General features: G+C 39.6%; 1 protein-coding gene across 9 annotated transcripts in view; it reads left to right on the top strand.

The window, feature by feature from the left end:
• The window catches only part of LOC115211585 (UDP-galactose translocator), an 81,213-nt gene extending 68,040 nt beyond the window's left edge, over positions 1–13,173 (top strand). For 7 of the 9 annotated variants that reach the window (XM_036503774.1, XM_036503797.1, XM_036503795.1 and 4 more), the window contains one exon: positions 4,745–5,562. In XM_036503774.1, coding sequence (XP_036359667.1) covers positions 4,745–5,365 — 621 coding nt within the window. In that variant the 3' untranslated portion in view covers positions 5,366–5,562. Of the gene's footprint in view, positions 1–4,744; positions 5,563–9,119; positions 10,515–11,234; positions 11,239–13,162 lie in introns of those variants that run through there. The other 2 variants (XR_004999611.1, XM_036503785.1) reach the window with 2 other exon arrangements.
• Positions 13,174–18,535: the final 5,362 nt, after the last annotated feature.

Consider the following 18,535-nt stretch of genomic DNA (forward strand, 5'->3'; position numbering starts at 1 on the left):
ATCCAGCGGTTCTTGAGATATCTTGTCCTCAAACAAACAAACATGACTGAAAACAATACCACCATCTTTGCTAAGGCGGAGGTAAAAGTAGAGTACAGTACGGCTCTGTATAACACATTAATTAAAATATATTAAAAGAAAATGCATAGAGTACCGGAGATGAGTAAACAAAGAATCGCACATACCGTATGGAAAACATGAATTAGGAGGCGAGTGTGTGTTGTTGTTTGGCATTTGTGTGTAAAATTGTGAATTTCTTTCAAGCCTTACAATGTCACCCAAATGTTCTGCACCTTCTAAGGCTTCTTCTGGCAGTGAACCCAAGCGCCAGAGGAAGATGTTTACTACAGCAGAAAAGGTGAGACTCCTTGACATGCTTAAGGTAGGGAGAAGGTATGTAGATGTAGGCTGCCAGAAGAACTTCAGAGAATGGCACACCCAGATGATTCATGCATTGCCATTCAGAAATGCAATCGACAGTGCCATGAAGTTTATAAAAACCTCCTTAGACAGAAGAAAAGGCAGTGCCAGCGACTGCCCATCACTATGTTCCACACCCACAAAAAAAAAGGGAAGACATGGGTACTCTTAAGAGTGTGGGGAGAGGTTTTATAAAAATAATAAAATAAATATATACAAATTATAAAAATAATAAAAAAATAATTACAGTACAGTACTGTTTCTACTTCATGGATTTTCATCTATCACAGAATCTCAATCAAATTGAAATAAAAAATGGAAATTGTAGTTGTGGCCAATGCTAGTGCCGCCTGACTGGCTCCCTGTGCCAGTGGAATGTAAAAAGCTCCATCTAAACATGATCAATGCCAGCTCCCACCTCTCTAACTTGCTCCATGTCAGTGGCATGTAAAAAGCACCCACTACATTCTCGGAGTGGTTGGCATTAGGAAGGGCATCCAGCTTTAGAAACTTTCCCTGATCGGATTGGAGCCTGGTGCGGCCTCCTGGCTTGTCAGTCCCCAGTAGAATAATTAAGAAGAAATATGGTAACGAAAAGCTTAAACTAGACTTTATGGCTTGGCACTTTTCAGGGCCCTGCCCCGCCAGAATATGAGAAAAATTTTTGCATTACTCCTACTTCTATTAACAAGAAGACAATTATACACTTATTTTTTATTTTTTTTCCATTACCAAACCCTTGGGCAGTTTATAAAGTTTAAAATTCTCTTAAACATAGCAATTTGTCTGTGTGTCCTGCTCCCCACTATTTAATCCTTCTCTTCCTCATTCTAAAATATTGTTATAACTCATCGTATCATTATGCCAAAGATTTTATACTGAAACCTCCATTGGCCAAGGCTGGTTATGTGGCTACATGGGCCGGTGAGGGCAAGTGTTTTCCCCCTTTAGAGGTGCAGACATGCTTAACTTGCTAACATTCAGGTTACTTTGTCAAACATTAATTCTTATTTATTCGCATTGTTTTGAATTAATCATGCTTTACAGTTCTATATTTAAGCAATGAGGAATTACATTATTTACATTTGACGGATATTTGTCCTCATCTTGTTTGCTGTTAACACAACGTTTCGGCTGATATCCCCTCCAGCCTTCATCAGGTGTCTTGGGGAAATTTCAAACCTGGGTTCTCATTCCTAAGGTATCTTGGTTGGTGTTTTTTACATGCCACCAGCATGGGACCAGTCAGCTGGCACTGGCATTGACCATGCTTGAATGGTGCTTTTTACATGCCACCGGCATGGGAGCCAGTCATGCGGTACTGTCATTGGCCACAACAATTTTACTTACCTCAACAGGTCTTCACAAGCACAGTTTATTGCCCAATGATTGAAGGGTACTTCAACACTGGCATAGGCCATGGGTATGGTCTCAGCTATCTGTAGAAATAACCTTAACAAAATAATTTCTACAACCAGTTTCCATTTCTGTTGGAAATGAAGAACATCACTTTCATGTTGATGACATTTGTTTACAGTTATCACATAAAGTCTGGCTAAGGAGACACACACACACAACAGGTTTCTTTCAGTTTCTGTTAACTCACAAGGTTTTGGCTGACCCAGGAATTCTTACCACATTTTGAGGTTCGCTACCTCAACAGCTCCTTTATAGAATCCACTGGCTAAAGACATCATTAGTAGGAACCACATCCGGTTTTGGCCCCTACTCCCCAACCGCTTTCAACATGCAGCCCCCCCCCCCTTCAGAGGTGTCTTCAGCTCTGGTGTTGAGTGCGTCTTTTCTTTCTCTTTGTGTGTTTGTGTGTAAACACACGTGTGCATCAGTGTGATCATGACAATGTCATGGTTGAGTGATTCATGGTTTAAGACGTTAGACCAGAAATCTGTTGTGACGTGACATAATAGATATATATATATATCATCATCATTTAATGTCTGTTTTCCATGCTGGCATGGGTTCAATGGTTTGACTGAGGACTGGCAAGCCAGTCTGTAACAACTGCCATTCAGTAACAACTTTAGCTGTGTGAATTGGTGCATTATCAACCTGAAACAGTTCCACAACCATAAAAGGAATTTAATTAGTTGAAATGCTTAAATAGTCTTGACTATTAATTCTGCCACAAAGGGAAACCATTGGGCCAAAAGATTTCCAAGATATAACCTTCCCCCAGATCATCACAGATCCTTCTCCATGTTTAACAGTTGGAAGAAGGCAGTCTGAGTCAAATGCTTCTTTTCGCTGTCTCCACACGTATACTTGGCCAGTGGTCGGAAATAAGGTAAAGGATGACTCGTCTGAGAAAATAACATTCTTCCACTGCTCTAGGGACCAACTGTATAGGTTTTTATTCCACTCTAAATACTTTACAACATTTGTTTTTGAAAGTAGTGGTTTTCTGATTGCAGCCCTCCCATAAAATCCGGTTTTGTGCAACTCCCAGCAAACAGTTTTTTTGGAAACTGGATTCTCAAGGTTGTCATTAAGCTCTGCAGTAATTTTGAGAGCTGTACTTTTGTGTGCCTTTCTAACAATTCGAATAAAGGACCAGCGGTCCCTATCTTAAAGTTTTGGTTTTCTTCCGGAGTTTTGTTTCAACAAGGAGGTTTTTACCCTCTTTCTCAAAGGCTGTCATTACTTTCAAGACAGTACTTCTTGATACACCAAACATTTTGGCTGTTTTCGTTATGCTAGCACCCGCCATAAAAGCACCAACAATTTGACCTCTTTGAAAATCCAATAGATCTGTCATTTGAATGAATTTTAATTACCTTTTTCTGATGATATCTGAAAAGAAACAGCAATTTTAGCAAAACATATTAAGGAACACTAATAATAAATCAAAAAACATAAAAATAAACAAGCTTTTGATGATTTTATAGATATTTCAAAATTATGATGCTAGGTGTTTCCATTATTTTGTCCAATCTCTGTATATATATATATATATATTTGTAAGTAAGTTGTTGAAAGTCTATGTACCACGTCTTCACTTTTTAATCTTTTAACATAACAACACTTTAGTGCCAATCAATGGAAGCAAACAAAACTGCCAAACTACATAAATTCTCAACTGGGACTTCACGTATTTCTTTTTCTCTGATTATAATTACATTGTCAGGAAAATATAGCCACGGTTCCATGCATTTCAGTTCATGGGGAAATAATTTTGCTTGTTGCATGCTATGAAGCTTGCCCAGCAAATAGCGAATGGAGATGAGACATGTTACTTACTGAAAATGAAAACCAAGTTTGGAAAATCAAAAATCGTTTTTTGTTCTTTTGTTCTGTTAATCAGTGTTGAAAATGTTAACCTTTGTAGCTTCAGTGTTTTCTGAGAAACCAGAATGATCTGATAAAAATGAAAGTAGCCAATTTATTGGTAACTGAGTATACTGGAATGCATGAATGCTAATAATTGACAGTAATTTTGTAATTAAATAAATCATCCTCATTCAACGTCTGTTTTCCATGCTGGCATGGGTTGGACGGTTGGAGAGGAAATGGCAAGCTGGAAACCTAGACCAGGCTCCATTTGTCTGTTTTGGCCTGGTTTCTATGGCTGGACGCCCTTCCTAACAACACCAACCACTTTACAGAGTGGTCCCGGTGCTTTTTACATAGAACCATTTGTAATTAAATAAATCTCTATGTGAAGGGGTTAGGGGATTCTCTATGGCTTATGGGTTAGGGGATTCAGCTTGAAATTGTAAGGCTTTGAGTTTGATTCCCAGCAGCCGTTGTGTCCTTGAGCAAGGCACTCGCTGGTTAACCCTGTAACAGACTGTTGTTCTGTTCCAGCAGAATGTTGGTCTGCCTGCCGAGCCAGCAGAGTGATCATCATCATTATCATTGTTTAACATCCGTTTTCATGCTAGCATGGGTTGGACGGTTCGACCGTGGTCTGGGAAGTCAGGACGCTGTGCCAGGCTCCAGTTTGATCTACAAAAACTAAAACAATGCAAGGAAGCACATTGTGATCAGCAGTGTATAACACCTGATAGTCTGGTCAATACAGTGACTGTGATATGTATACACGTGTGTGTGTGTGTATGTCTGTCCGTCCCCTTGTATTGTCGTTGTGTGATTGTTGTAAACGAATGTCATTCATTTCCAATACTCTGCAAAAACATGTCTGGCCTGGGGAAAATCTTAAACTTGTTTGGAAACAGACGAGCATTGTTTCCAAGAAGTGTCATCGAATCAGAGTTGGTGGTCTCAGGTGGGTTGGTATGAAAAGGGGTTAAATGTCACTGTCTCCATTCATCTCTAAATGTTTTTCTTTCTAAATCTCTTTCAGGTCACATACCAACTAAAAATACTGACCACAGCCATGTTCTCGGTATTTATGTTGAACAAAAAACTTAGTCGTATGCAATGGGCCTCACTGGTCATCTTGTTCATGGGGGTCTCATTCGTGCAACTCCAACCGGCATCATCTACAAAGTCTGCTGATTCGACAACACAACAGCAACCCCTAAAAGGGCTCATTGCTGTAATCATCTCCTGTATAATGTCTGGTTTTGCTGGAGTCTACTTTGAAAAAATCCTCAAAGGAACCAAACCAAATTTATGGCTTCGCAATGTTCAACTTGGCTTTCTAGGAACCATCATTGGATTAATCACAATGGAAATAAAAGACGGATTCCAAGTGAAAGAGAAAGGATTCTTCTTTGGTTACGACTGGGTTGTGTGGTTAGCAATTTGTTTACAGTCATTTGGTGGTCTTTTAGTAGCCGTAGTAGTGAAATACGCTGACAATATTTTAAAAGGCTTCGCTACATCAGCAGCTATCATTATATCATGCATTGTTTCCATATATTTCTTTGACTTCCAGCTAACCATACAGTTTGTAACGGGAGCTACTTTAGTCATTTGTTCTGTCTATATGTACAGCAAATACGCAATTGTGACCCAGTAAACCGATGACAATGACAATCAGTTGTTAACAACAAACACAAAGGCATTTTTTTTATTTATTAAAACAGAAAAATAATGTGTTCATGGGGATATTGTATGGTGGGAAGACTTTTTCAGTGGCCATTGCATGATGGGAAGACATTTTTTAAATGTTTTTTTTTTTCATAATGAAACTTCTGGAAGAAGAAAATGAAAAGGCAAAGACTTCATTTATTATTAATTGACAACAATTACATGCGATAAAAATAATTAGCTCTATTAAAAATCTCTCCTCAATTAGGTGATACATCGTCTCACATGATCCCAGCATTTATGCCAACTTGACAACTTCGTGTGTGTGTGTATGTATATATATATATAATTTTAATCCAAACGGGAAACAAAAAAACAACAACAATGGAACAATTACAGTATTATTATTAATAGGCGCTCAGGAAATGGAAGCAGGGAGGTATGACGTTTCGAGCGGAGCTCTTCGTCGGAAACATAAAGAAGGAAGAGAGAGGAAAGAAAGATCCCAGAGCGGGCAACAGGGAAAGAGAAAAAAGACGCAACAGATGTGTGTGTATGTGTGAGTGTGTGCGTGTGTGTATGTGTGTGTGTGAGGCGAGATGAAAAAACAAAAAAATATGTGTGTGTTAGTGTGTGCGTCTGTGTGTAGGCGTGTGAGGTAGGGCGAGTCAGTGGTCAGCTTAGCAGACAAAGGTCAGTAGTAAGAAAAAGAAGGAAGGAGGAAGGGAGGGAGGGGAAGGGGTGGGGGCGTATGTAGCGTGCCAGCGTGTGTTGAGTAGTAGTGTGTGTGTGTGTCCAGTGTCGTGGTGGTATAAATGGCGAGTAGATTGAATGTGTGTAAGAGTAATGTATATATTTAAGCAATGTGTGTATATGTGTGCGCGTGTGTGTAACGAAAAAGGGGGGGGGTTAAGGAAAAAGGACTCCAGCTGAGGGGAAGATGGAAGAGTGGTCCCGCGGAGGCGGGCGTGGGAAAACCCAACGACACGCGACGGTCCCAGGAACGGGCGGGAGGTCTTGTCGGTTCCAAGAGCGAGGTGCCTGCGGAGCGTATGCGTGCGTGAACCGGCGCAAGCGCGTGCGTGCGCGCGCCTGCGAGTATGTGCGTAAGTATGTATGTGTGTGGATGTGTGAGTGTGTCTGTGTGTATGTCCGGGTGGCAGTGTGTCCGATGAATGTATGTGTGTATGTATGTGTGTGCATAGATGTATGTCCGTGTGTGTGTGTGTATGTGTGTGAGTGTGTATGTATGTACGTGTGGGTGTGGGGAAGTGTGTGTATGTGCATGTGTGTGCGCGTACATACAGGTGTGTGAGTTAGTGTGTGTAGGATGCATGTATGTGTATGGGTGTATGTATGCGTGTGTGTATGTATGTGTACGTGCGTGTGTGTGTATGCGTGTAGGTGTGCGCGTGTGCATGCATGCATGCATGCATGCATGTGCGTATGTGTGTGTGTGTGTGCATGTGTGTGGGTATATATGTATGTGCGTATATGTGTGTGTATGTGCGTACATGTGTATATATATATAGTTAATCCAAACAAGAAAACACAGAAAAAAAACACAGCAACGCGAGGACGTGGAACAATTAAAGTATTATTAGACGCTCAGGAAAGAAGGGAATATATATATATATATATAGGTGCAGATATGGCTCTGTGGTAAAAAGTTTATCTCCCAAACACTTGATTCCAGGTTCAGTCCCACTGTGTGGCACTGTGGGCTAACCAAAGCTTTGTGAGTGGATTTGGTTGATGGAAACTGAAAGAAGCCTATTGTGTGTGTGTGTATGTTTACATCTTTGTGTCTGTGTCTGCCCCTTCTACCATTTGACAACTGGTGTTGGTTTGTTTACATCCCTGTGACCTAGCAGTTTAGCAAGAGAGACCAGTAGAATGATTACCAGGCTTTAAAAAAAGTAAGTACTGGGGTTGATATGTCTGAATAAAATGCTTCAAGGCGATGCCCCAGCATGGCCACAGTCTGACTGAAACAAGTAAATGAATTATAAAGAAACCGTCCATTCCATGCCAGTGTGGAAGGATGACATTAAACGACGATGGTGAATGTGATATATAAATTATCTTTCATTTATCTAGAATACCTCATAGTTCCCCCTCTTTCTCAACATGACTAAAAATTATCATCATCATCTGTTTTCCCTGCTGGCATGGGTTGGATGGTTCCATAGGAACTGGTAAGGCTGAGAGCTGCACCAGGTTCCATAGCCTGTTCTGGCATGGTTTCTGTAGCTGGAGGCCCTTCCTAATGCCAACCACTTTATAGATTGGACTGGGTACTTTCTAAATGGCACCAACACCAGTGAGGTCTGTCTTGGCATGGTTTCCACAGCTGGAGGCCCTTCCTAATGCCAACCACTTTATATATTGGACTGGGTGCTTTTTACATGGCACCAGCACCGACAGGCTCACCAAGTTCTTACAAGACAAAACCCCTCAAGTAGAGGTGGGGCCTAGTATTGAGGGCATGGCACTGGCCAGATTGTTAGCCTAGCTTTATGATATCATGAACATAAATGACACACATTTATAGTCCCGATTTTATTTACCTGGATGAGTTCATCTCAGGCACAGCCAAATGCCGATCACCTCTGTCCTTTGTCATCTGATGATCTTCTTTCACCCCTTCATCCTACATCCTCCTCCTGGGTCTTGCTCTTCCACAAGTTCTCTCCAAATTCAGCAATTGGCATTTCTTCATGCTGCTGCCTTCATCCACATGCATCACGTAAACATAATACGTTTGATGCCTGTTATACCGAATTTTTTTTTTCTCATCACATTTACACTTCATTATACATCTTCACTGACATAGTGCATGCTGGCTTCATTTCTTTTAAGCCTTCACATGTCCTCTGAAGTTACATCTCATGTTTCACTACCATGTAGCAGAGCTGTTCAAACTCAAGTGTCATACAATCTGCTTTTGACTCTGAGGAAGAAACATTTTTACATTATTTACATTTGATGGATATTTGTCCTCATCTTGTTTGTTGTTAACACAATGTTTCGGCTGATATACCCTCCAGCTTTCATCAGGTATCTTGGGGAAATTTCAAACCTAGGTTCTCATTCCTAAGGTATTTTTCGATGTCATTATTATTTAGCTCACTGCCTGGAATTGAACTTGGAATCCTGGAGTTAGTAGCCTGTGCTCTTAAACACTACGCCAAGATTCCAAGTTCGATTCCAGGCAGTGACTTGAATAATAATGATAGTAATGATGATAATAATAATGATAATAATAACATTGAAAAATACCTTAGGAATGAGAACCCTGGTTCAAAATTTCCCCAAGACACCTGATGAAGGCTGGAGGGTATATCAGCCGAAACGTTGTGTTAACAACAAACAAGATGAGGACAATATCTGTCAAATGTAAATTATGTACATAATTCCTCATCTCTTAAATATTGAACTGTAAGGAACATTTTGTTACCAACAAAGGACAACTTTTCCCAGCTGGTTTTTATTTGAGCAACTATGATTTCAGAGCATCCTCCTCCATAGTTAATTTGGTCACCTAGGTAACAGAAACTATCTACTACCTCCAAGGATACCTCTGGGCATTAGGGGAAATCTATTTCCTGTGTATTGTTGGTGTTTATTTTTCCTGCACCTCTTATGTGTCCATAGCCTTCACAGGGTATACAGTATGGAATTTCTACCTTCATCTTTTCTCCATATCAAGCAGAGATATTTCACTGAAGGGATTAGAGATTTGTCTGCTTTCCTGCTCACTAGTACTTTGGTCTTTGCTAGATTAACTCTAGCTTAGAGTTAATAATCTTAGTGTCTAAAGCCCTTTGATTCTAGGCCTTGGTTCTACATCTGGAATTTCTTCTCTAATTCTACTATAGATTCAGCAAGCTCCTGTGGGTTTTAAATTCCTCTGTTACTGTTATAGCCTGGAGAACTACAATAAGCAAGAGGGGTCTGAGAACCAAGTCTTGGTGAATTCTTATCTGCCACCTTACTTCCAGCACCCCTGTACAAGGCTTGGATGGCTCTCACCATCCACTCATCTACCACTAGCTTCCACAGCAACCAGCAGATGAGGGAGTGAGGGACCCTATCAAACACTTTTCCATGTCAACAAATATCAAGTACAGCAGTTTAGTTTTGGCTAAACACATCTCTTGCAGTTGCCTTATGAGGAAGCTGCATCAGTCGTGCTTCTCCTTAGCACCAAACTGCATCTGCAGTGTTAATAAAGTAACTATATATATATATATATGCAAATATGTATATATGTACATTATACATATACATGTATTATGTGTGTGTTTGTGTATATATATAGACACACGTGTGTATGTGTGTATATATATATATATATTTATTTATGTGTGTGTATTTATGTATGTATATATATATGTATGTATGTATATATATATATATATATGTGTGTGTGTGTATAGCAGAATGGAACACATCTCATTCTCTAAGTTAGGATCAACGAAGATAAGAATGAACGTGGGCAACTAAGATAGAGAATGTTATACAGATATATGTATGCACGTACTTTGAAGAGGATTGTTCATTTTGCGGGGAGGGGCCTTTGCTACAGTTTGTTACATGTTTCCCCATCATTCAACACATTGATTACTTAATCAAAAGTTGGTCTTTTAATTATGTTTAATATGAATTAATATGGTAGGCTTTTTTTTTTTTTAGGAAGAGAAGGATATTTTCCAAATGTCTGTCGTTCAACTTTCTCTTCTAATAAAAATGAAAAAATACAAATTTTGGTGATAAAAAAATTTGAAGCGGTTAAATTTATCATGTGAGGGATTCCGATTTTGTATGGTCCATGGTCTGTAATCTGTGGACAACATTGTATAGTTTTATGGTTTCTTTGATTGTTCAAATATATTTGAAGTCAATCACTGTTTGTAGAAATTTTTAAAATACAAAAAAAAAAAAAAAGAAAAAACCTGAAAGAGTGTGGTTTGAATCCATGAATCAGATGAATGATTGGAAAAGTGGAACGAAATAGGAACTGTGTGTGTGTAATAGATGTGTGTATGTGGCCCAGACCCTCTATTTGTTAATAGTTGACTTTGGTGTAAAATATGGAACTACATTTCGGAATAAAACTATTTTTAAAAAAATTACCTGCATATCAGAATTATTTTGTAATGTAATAAAATTTTAATACCTGACACCTTGTTTTAATAAACTTTCATTGTTAATGTTACAATAATCACTTGAAGCTCTCTCCACACACCACACACAAAATAACTGGCCTCCAAGGGTCTCCATCCACAGAGTCTCTTAATGTCTTTTTCTTTGGCTCAAGGTATCAGCTTATAATTTCTGGTCTCAACTTCACAGTCTTTGAACTATCATCATCATCATCATCATCTTCCATGCTCTTATGGATTGGATGGTTTGACAGGATCCAAAAGATCAAATGATTGGATTCTACTCCAATGTCCATTTTGACATGGTTTCCACAGATGGATGCCCAGCCTAATGCCAACCACTTTACAGAGTGGACTGGTCACATTTTTTTTCCTGACACCAGTGCTTGTGAGGTCACCATGCACCTTTCAAGATAAAGGTTGCCTTTGACTGCGGCTACAGTTAGTAGAGGTGTAGATTTAGGCTAAGAGACAAGAGATTAAAGTGTGAAGGAAGAACTATCTTGGAAACAAATAATGGCAGCTCCTGTTGTCTGTTTTTGCCTGGTTTTTACGGCTTGCAGCCCTTCCTAATGCCAACCACTTTACAGAGTGTACTGGGTGCTTTTTATGTGACACCATCACCTGTTTAGTTATAGATTTTCTAACCATGATAAAGTAAAATCATTTTAAAGTAAAGTTCCAGGTAAGTAATGTTCCTCCTATATTCATCATTATCATCATTTAACATCCGCTTTCTATGCTGGCATGGGTTGGATGGTTTGACTGACGACTGGCAAACCAGGAGACTGCACCAGGCTCCAGTCTGATTTGGCAAGGTTTCTACAGCTGGATATTCTTCCTAACACCAACCACTCTGAGAGTGTAGTGGGTGCTTTTTATGTACCATCGGCACGGAGAACCAGTCGGGCAGCACTAGCATCGACCTCCGCTCAAATGGTGCTTATTACGTGCCACCAGCACGGGTGCCAGTCAGGCGGCACTGGCCACGACTACGATTTCAATTTCACTTGACTCAACAGGTCTTCTCAAGCACATTGTAGTACCCGATGATTGAAGGGTACTTTTAAATGGGCCAATAATGCGACACTGGCATCGGCCATGGCTGAGATCTTATAGCTGTAAATGTGACTGATTAAGAAGCTTGCTTCCCAACTAAGAGGTCTTGGGTGTAAATGTACCATTTCTTTATAATTGAGTATCACAATGTGCTTCCCATTCTGTCTTAATTGTGCCTTTCTTTTCCATCTTGATCCAAATTGCTTGACCAAATCATCATCTGATCATTATGAAGGCCTTTTCTGATTTCTTGGATACCATTTGACAACTGCATGGCTCCACCTGTTGTATGTGAACCTTGCATCATGTCTGGCTCAGCAGAACTTATGCTTTTGCTACTCTGCGATCACATTGTTTACTCCACTCCATTCCCTAATTATTATCTCATTCTGAATATCATTCTCTTAATGATATTCCTAGCATGGCCTTTTGCATCAGAGCCAATCAATGTTCTCTTTCTTTACAATGTGACCAAGAAATCATATTTCTTTAAGGGAGTATTTTTCGTTAAACTGAAAATCCAAAATTTTAGCTGCTTTTAAGGAATCAGACAAGTTCGCATTGGATTTGCTTTGTGTCTTGCAACAAATGATGATGGGATTGATGTGTGTATATTTTTCCTTTAGCATTTTAAACCCACTATGTTGGGCCAAAGTACTCTACCTGTTTTATGTTCAAACTGGCCAGATCCAGCCTCTCACACCTACCCTACAATGTTATTCTAATAAACATACATGAACACATTTTTGATGCTACAAGATAGTTCAGGATTAATTCAAAGCAATATGAATAAGATCTCCTCCTCCTCCGATGCCCCCCTCCCCTCACGAAAGATTTTTTTGTGTCATGCAAGTTATCTGGTGACCCTGTCAGTGCAGGTGCCACATAAAAAGCACCCAGTCCACACTGTAAAGTGGTTGTTGTTTGGAAGGGCATCCAGTTGTAAAAATCCTGCCAAAACAGTTACAGAAGTCTGGCATAGGCTTCTTCGTGGCCAGCTCCTGTCAAATCATCCGACCCATGCCAGCATGGAAGGCAGACGTTAAATGATGATGATGGGGTGGGTGGAGGCTGACATTATTCCAGCAGTAAAACTGACATACAAGGGATTACCAAGATCAATATGCAACGGCTGTATCAGACGTTACGATCTCCAATAATCTATAACTAAACAGGTGATGGTGTCACATAAAAAGCACCCAGCAGACACTCTGTGAAGTGGTTGGCATTAGGAAGGGCTGCAAGCCATAAAAACCAGGCAAAAACAGACAACAGGAGCTGCCAAAGATTGCAGGTAAGGGTTGAATGGTTTGGAAAAATCCCTTGTGCCACAGGATGATCTCCTGTACCAGTGCAAGCTTTGGCATGGTCTCCGTGGCAGGATGCCATTCTTAATGTCTCTTCCAGTTTTGAACCCCACTGAAGCCAACTTTACCTTTCATTCTTTCAGAGTTGATAAAATACCAGTTGAATACTGGGGTCAATGTAATCATCTAGACACCTCAAAATTTCCAGCCTCATGCCTATTACTGAAAGAATTATTATGGCAGTGGTTATAGGAAATTTTGCTGTGAACATTTTTGCCATAGGAAAATTCGCCATAAATAGCTTCATCACGTTTTCTTAATGTTTGACATTGAATAAAAACTTGCCTATTTAATGCTTATTTAAAGAAATTTTATCATTCATTTATATTTTATTTTAAAAAATGCTGTTCTATATTTAAGAGATGAGGAATTATTTACATTATTTACATTTGACGGATATTTGTCCTCATCTTGTTTGTTGTTAACACAATGTTCCGGCTGATATACTCTCCAGCCATCATCAGGTGTCTTGGAGAAATTTTGAACCTGGGTTCTCATTCCTAAGGTATTTTTCGATGTTGTTGTTGTTGTTATTATTATTATTATTATTATTATTATTATTATTATTATTATTCAGGTCCGAGTTCGATTCCAGGCAGTGACCTGAATAATAATAATAATAATAATAACATCGAAAAATACCTTAGGAATGAGAACTCAGGTTCAAAATTACCCCAAGACACCTGATGAAGGCTGGAGGGTATATCAGCCGAAACGTTGTGTTAACACCAAACAAGATGAGGATAAATATCCATCAAATGTAAATAATGTAAAAAAAATGCTACTATAATACGCTTTGTCACTGTCCATACAATGAATTTGTGTTGCAGTGAATTTTCCAGATTCAGAAAGAAGTAAATCTGGCAGAATTATTAATGTTGGATAAAATGCTGAGCAACGTTTCTTCCAGCTGTTTCTATTCCAAGTTCAAATTCCACGAAGGTCAACTCTGCCTTTCATCCCTTTGGACTTGATGAAAGATGTTTTGCAGTTGAGCACTTTCGGGGTGATGTAATCAACTTTGCCCTCAGAATTGTTGGCCTTCAACTTGAATCTGAAATTAGGATTCTTTTTATGAACTTAATTGATTAAACAAAGTTATTGCCAGCAGATGTCACTAGTGTCAGCTTGCAAGATTGATCATGTGACTGACAGTGGATGTAGGAGGAGAGGGTGGAGGAAACAACAGGAAAACTAGCAAAGTCAGTCGAGATTGAATTATACCATTGAAGACCCAAATAATGATTATTTACAATAAAGTTGGGTTTTTTTAGTCAATCTGTGGAATATGATATCACATAAGATTACAAGCTGTGAGTTTATAACAATAAAAATATGCAGGAGTGGGTGTGTAATTGAGAAGATCATAGGTTCAATCCCATTGAAAGGTAACTCGAGAAAGTGTGTTGTACTACTGCCACAGGCTGACCAAAGCCTTGTGAGTGGATTTAGTTGATGGAAACTGAAAGAAACCAGTCGTGTGTATATATATATATATATATATATATATACACACAGGGGCAAGAGTGGCTGTGTGGTAAGAAGCTTGCTTACCAACCACATGGTTCCGGGTTCAGTCCCACTGCATGGCACCTTGGGCAAGTGTCTTCTACTATAGCCTCGGGCTGACCAAAGCCTTATGAGTGGATTTGTTTGTGTGTCTGTGTTTGACCCTCCTCCCAACATCACTTGACAACCAATGCTGGTGTGTTTACGCCCCGTAACTTAGCGGTTCGGCAAAAGAAACCAATAGAATAAGTACTAGGCTTACAAAGAATATAAGTCCTGGGGTCGAGTTGCTCAACTAAAGGCAGTGCTCCATCATGGCCACAGTCAAATGACTGAAACAAGTAAAAGAGGGCAAACAATTCGCGAGAAAAAATATAAATTCTGGGAAATTACTTTGCTAAGATATTATTGATTTTGTTATCATCTGGAATGACTATTTTAAAAAATGAAATAGCAGAATTAATAATATAGGCGATCGCAGGCCAAAGAAGAACATTAAATAGCTGAGGGATTAAAATTAAAATTCATCAAAGGACGTACTAAGTATGTCTCCTTGCTGGAAATAACAGTCAAAACTCTTATTTAAATCACCAAAAATACACTGATGGTAACTACGGAAATCAGCCGAAAGCAGATTAGGTTAATAAAATCTCTTAACGTACACTTAAGTATAACGACTCACGTGGACCGATTTCCGTACTGGCAAAATAATAAATAAATAAATTAAATTAAGTTAAATTACCTCAACATCTTCAGCATGTGTTACCAAGAAGAGATAACCCCAACTACCCGTATTGCAATCTGAGCTGAAGACATTGAGGTAATTTAATTTAAATTAATTTATTTTGCCAGTGCAGAAACCACTCACAAGGCTTTGGTCGGCCTGAGGCTACATTAGAAGATACTTGCCCAAGGTGCCACAAATATATATATATAGGCGTAGGAGTGGCTGTGTGGTAAGTAGCTTGCTTACCAACCACTGCGTGGCACCTTGGGCAAGTGTCTTCTAATGTAGCCTCGGGCCGATCAGAGCCTTGTGAGTGGATTTGGTAGACGAAAACTGAAAGAAGCCTGTCGTGTATATATATACATATATGTACGTGTGTGTATATGTTTGTGTGTCTGTGTTTGTTCCCCCAACATCACTTGATGCTGGTGTGTTTACGTCCCCATAACTTAGCGGTTCGGCAAAGGAGACCAATAGAATAAGTACTAGGCCGACAAAGAATAAGTCCTGGGGTCGATTTGTTCGACTAAAGGCAGTGCTCCAGCATGGCCACAGTCAAATGACTGAAACAAGTAAAAGAGTATATATATATATATATATATATATATATATGTATATATAGTAATATATAATTGCCAATGCAGTGTGGCGTCTTATAAAGGAGAGTGCTACTGATGTTTATAGACCCAGGAACACATCTCTTCCAGCTGGCTAACGACATATGTTCTGTATTCGATTAGTATTTGCGAGGGGAATTCATCGCTCCCATCTCTAGCCTTGAAGTGATACACACAGACTCGAGTTTCTGGGTGGCTACCCGTCCTCAGTGTGTGTTAATCATCAGCTTGTGATGAAAATGCATTCCACTTGCAAAATACTCTATGCTTTTTCTAGTGACAAACTGTTGCTGACCTCAAAAAAGGGGAAATAAGCTATATTAAATCTGTGCAAGATATAATCAGAAGCATACAGAACCATAACATATAATTGCCAACCAAGTGTGGCATCCTATATATATATATATATATCATCATCATCATTATCATTTAACGTCTGTTTTCCATGCTGGCATGGACTGGACAATTTGACTGAGGTCTGGAAAGCCAGTAGCTGCACTAGGCTCTGATCTGATCTGGCAATGTTTCTACAGTTGGATGCCCTTCCTAACGCCAACCACTCCAAGAGTGTAGTGGGCGGTTTTTACATTCCACTGGCACAGGAGCCAGTCAGGCGGGTCTGGCGTCAACCACGTTCAAATAGTGCTTTTTACGTGCCACCAGCATGGGGGCCAGACAGTGGGGTACTGGCATCGGCCACGTTTGGATGGTTCTTTCTACATGCCATCGGCACAGGAGTCAGTCAGGCAGACCTGGCATTGACCACATTTGGATGGGGCTTTTTTATGTGCCATTGGCACAGGAGCCAGTCAGGGGACACTGGCCACAGCTATGATGTTGGTTTTACTTGAATCAACAGGTCTTCTCAAGCATATCATATCGCCTGATGTGCATATATATATATATATACATACACACACACATACATATATATATATATATATATAATATATATATATATATATAAAATGAGATAGGGGTTGTAAATTCAACCCTCCATGGGATAACATATATCCAATATACTGCTAGAGAGGTACCCAACAAGACTAATACATAAATGTTAAAAATTGTGGTGCAATTAATTCATCCACTGTATTATATATATATATATATGTATGTGTGTGTGTGTATGTATATATATATATGCACATCAGGCGATATGATATGCTTGAGAAGACCTGTTGATTCAGGTAAAACCAACATCATAGCTGTGGCCAGTGTCCCCTGACTGGCTCCTGTGCCAATGGCACATAAAAAAGCCCCATCCAAATGTGGTCAATGCCTTGTTTTGTTGAATTTTCTGCTGCTTTAAATAAAGCATATTACTCTACCACTGGTATTTGAGTACTCTTTTTTCCACCTTGTTTCACATTTATGTGTTTACTCCGGTATATATATATATATATATATATATATTATATATATATATATATATATATATACACACATATATCTGTGTGTGTGTTTCCCTCCATCACCACTTGACAACCGGTGTTGGTGTGTTTACGTCCCTATAACTTAGTGGTTTGGCAAAAGAGAAACTGCCTCTGGCTCTGTGTACAAATGTCTTGTCTTCATCAGTTTTGAATTAAAATCTTCCACCAAACCTTAGTCACAATTTATGTTCCTAACACTAGCTTAATGATAACTAAGTTATTTTACTAAATTCTTTGTTATATTTAAAATGAATTGAAAGAAACACAGAGCATCTCAAAATATATACAGTAACAAAAGGGTTAAAGGATGGTGATGACGACAATGATGTCAGTGCCTTTGTTTCCTTGAATCAACTTTGTGTGTGTGTGAGGAGGGGTGTCGTTGCCTGTCTGTTTAGGTATACCTAATGGCTTTACTTGCTTCCTCAGATGGTACAGATCAGATTTCAAGGATTATGGAATGCATTTCACTTCTCATTAAGCCCACCCTTGCCCACCACGCAGGCACAAAACACAAATCCTTTTATGGGTTTCAGTCGTTTCGCTGTGACCATGCTGGAGCACTGCCTTAAAGGGTTTTAGTCGAAGAAGAAATCAACTCTGGGACTTATTGTTTGTAAGCCTAGTACTTATTCTATTGGTCTCTTTTTGCCAAACCTCTAGGTTACAGGGACATAAACACACCAACATTGGTTGTCAAGTGATGGGAGGGGGGGCAAACACAGACACATAAATATATATATCGATCGTGACCGTTGCCAGCCTACCCTGGCACCTAAAAAGCCCCATCCGTATGTGGCTGATGCCAGCGCCGCCTTGACTGGCTTCCGTGTTGGTGGCACGTAAAAAGCATCAACGGATCATGGCCGATGCCAGCCTCCCCTGGCACGTAAAAAGCACTCATTACACTCTTGGAGTGGTTGGCGTTAGGAAGGGTATCCAGCTGTAGAAACACTGCCAGATCAAGACTGGAGCCTGGTGCAGCGTCCTGGCTTCCCAGACCCAGGTCGAACCGTCCAACCCATGCTAGCATGGAAAACGGATGTTAAACGATGATGTTGATGATGATGATATATATATATACAGGCTTCTTTCAGTTTCTGTCTACCAAATCCACTCACAAGACTTAGGTTGACCCAAGGCTATAGTAGAAGACACTTGTCCAAGGTGCCACACAGTGGGACTGAGCCCGGATCCATGTACTTGGGAACCAAGCTTCTTACCACACAGCCACACCTGTGCCTGAAACACTTGTGTATGTTTACTTATTTTACAT

This window comes from Octopus sinensis, linkage group LG1 (genome assembly GCF_006345805.1).
Source record: "Octopus sinensis linkage group LG1, ASM634580v1, whole genome shotgun sequence".
Lineage (NCBI taxonomy): Eukaryota > Metazoa > Mollusca > Cephalopoda > Octopoda > Octopodidae > Octopus > Octopus sinensis.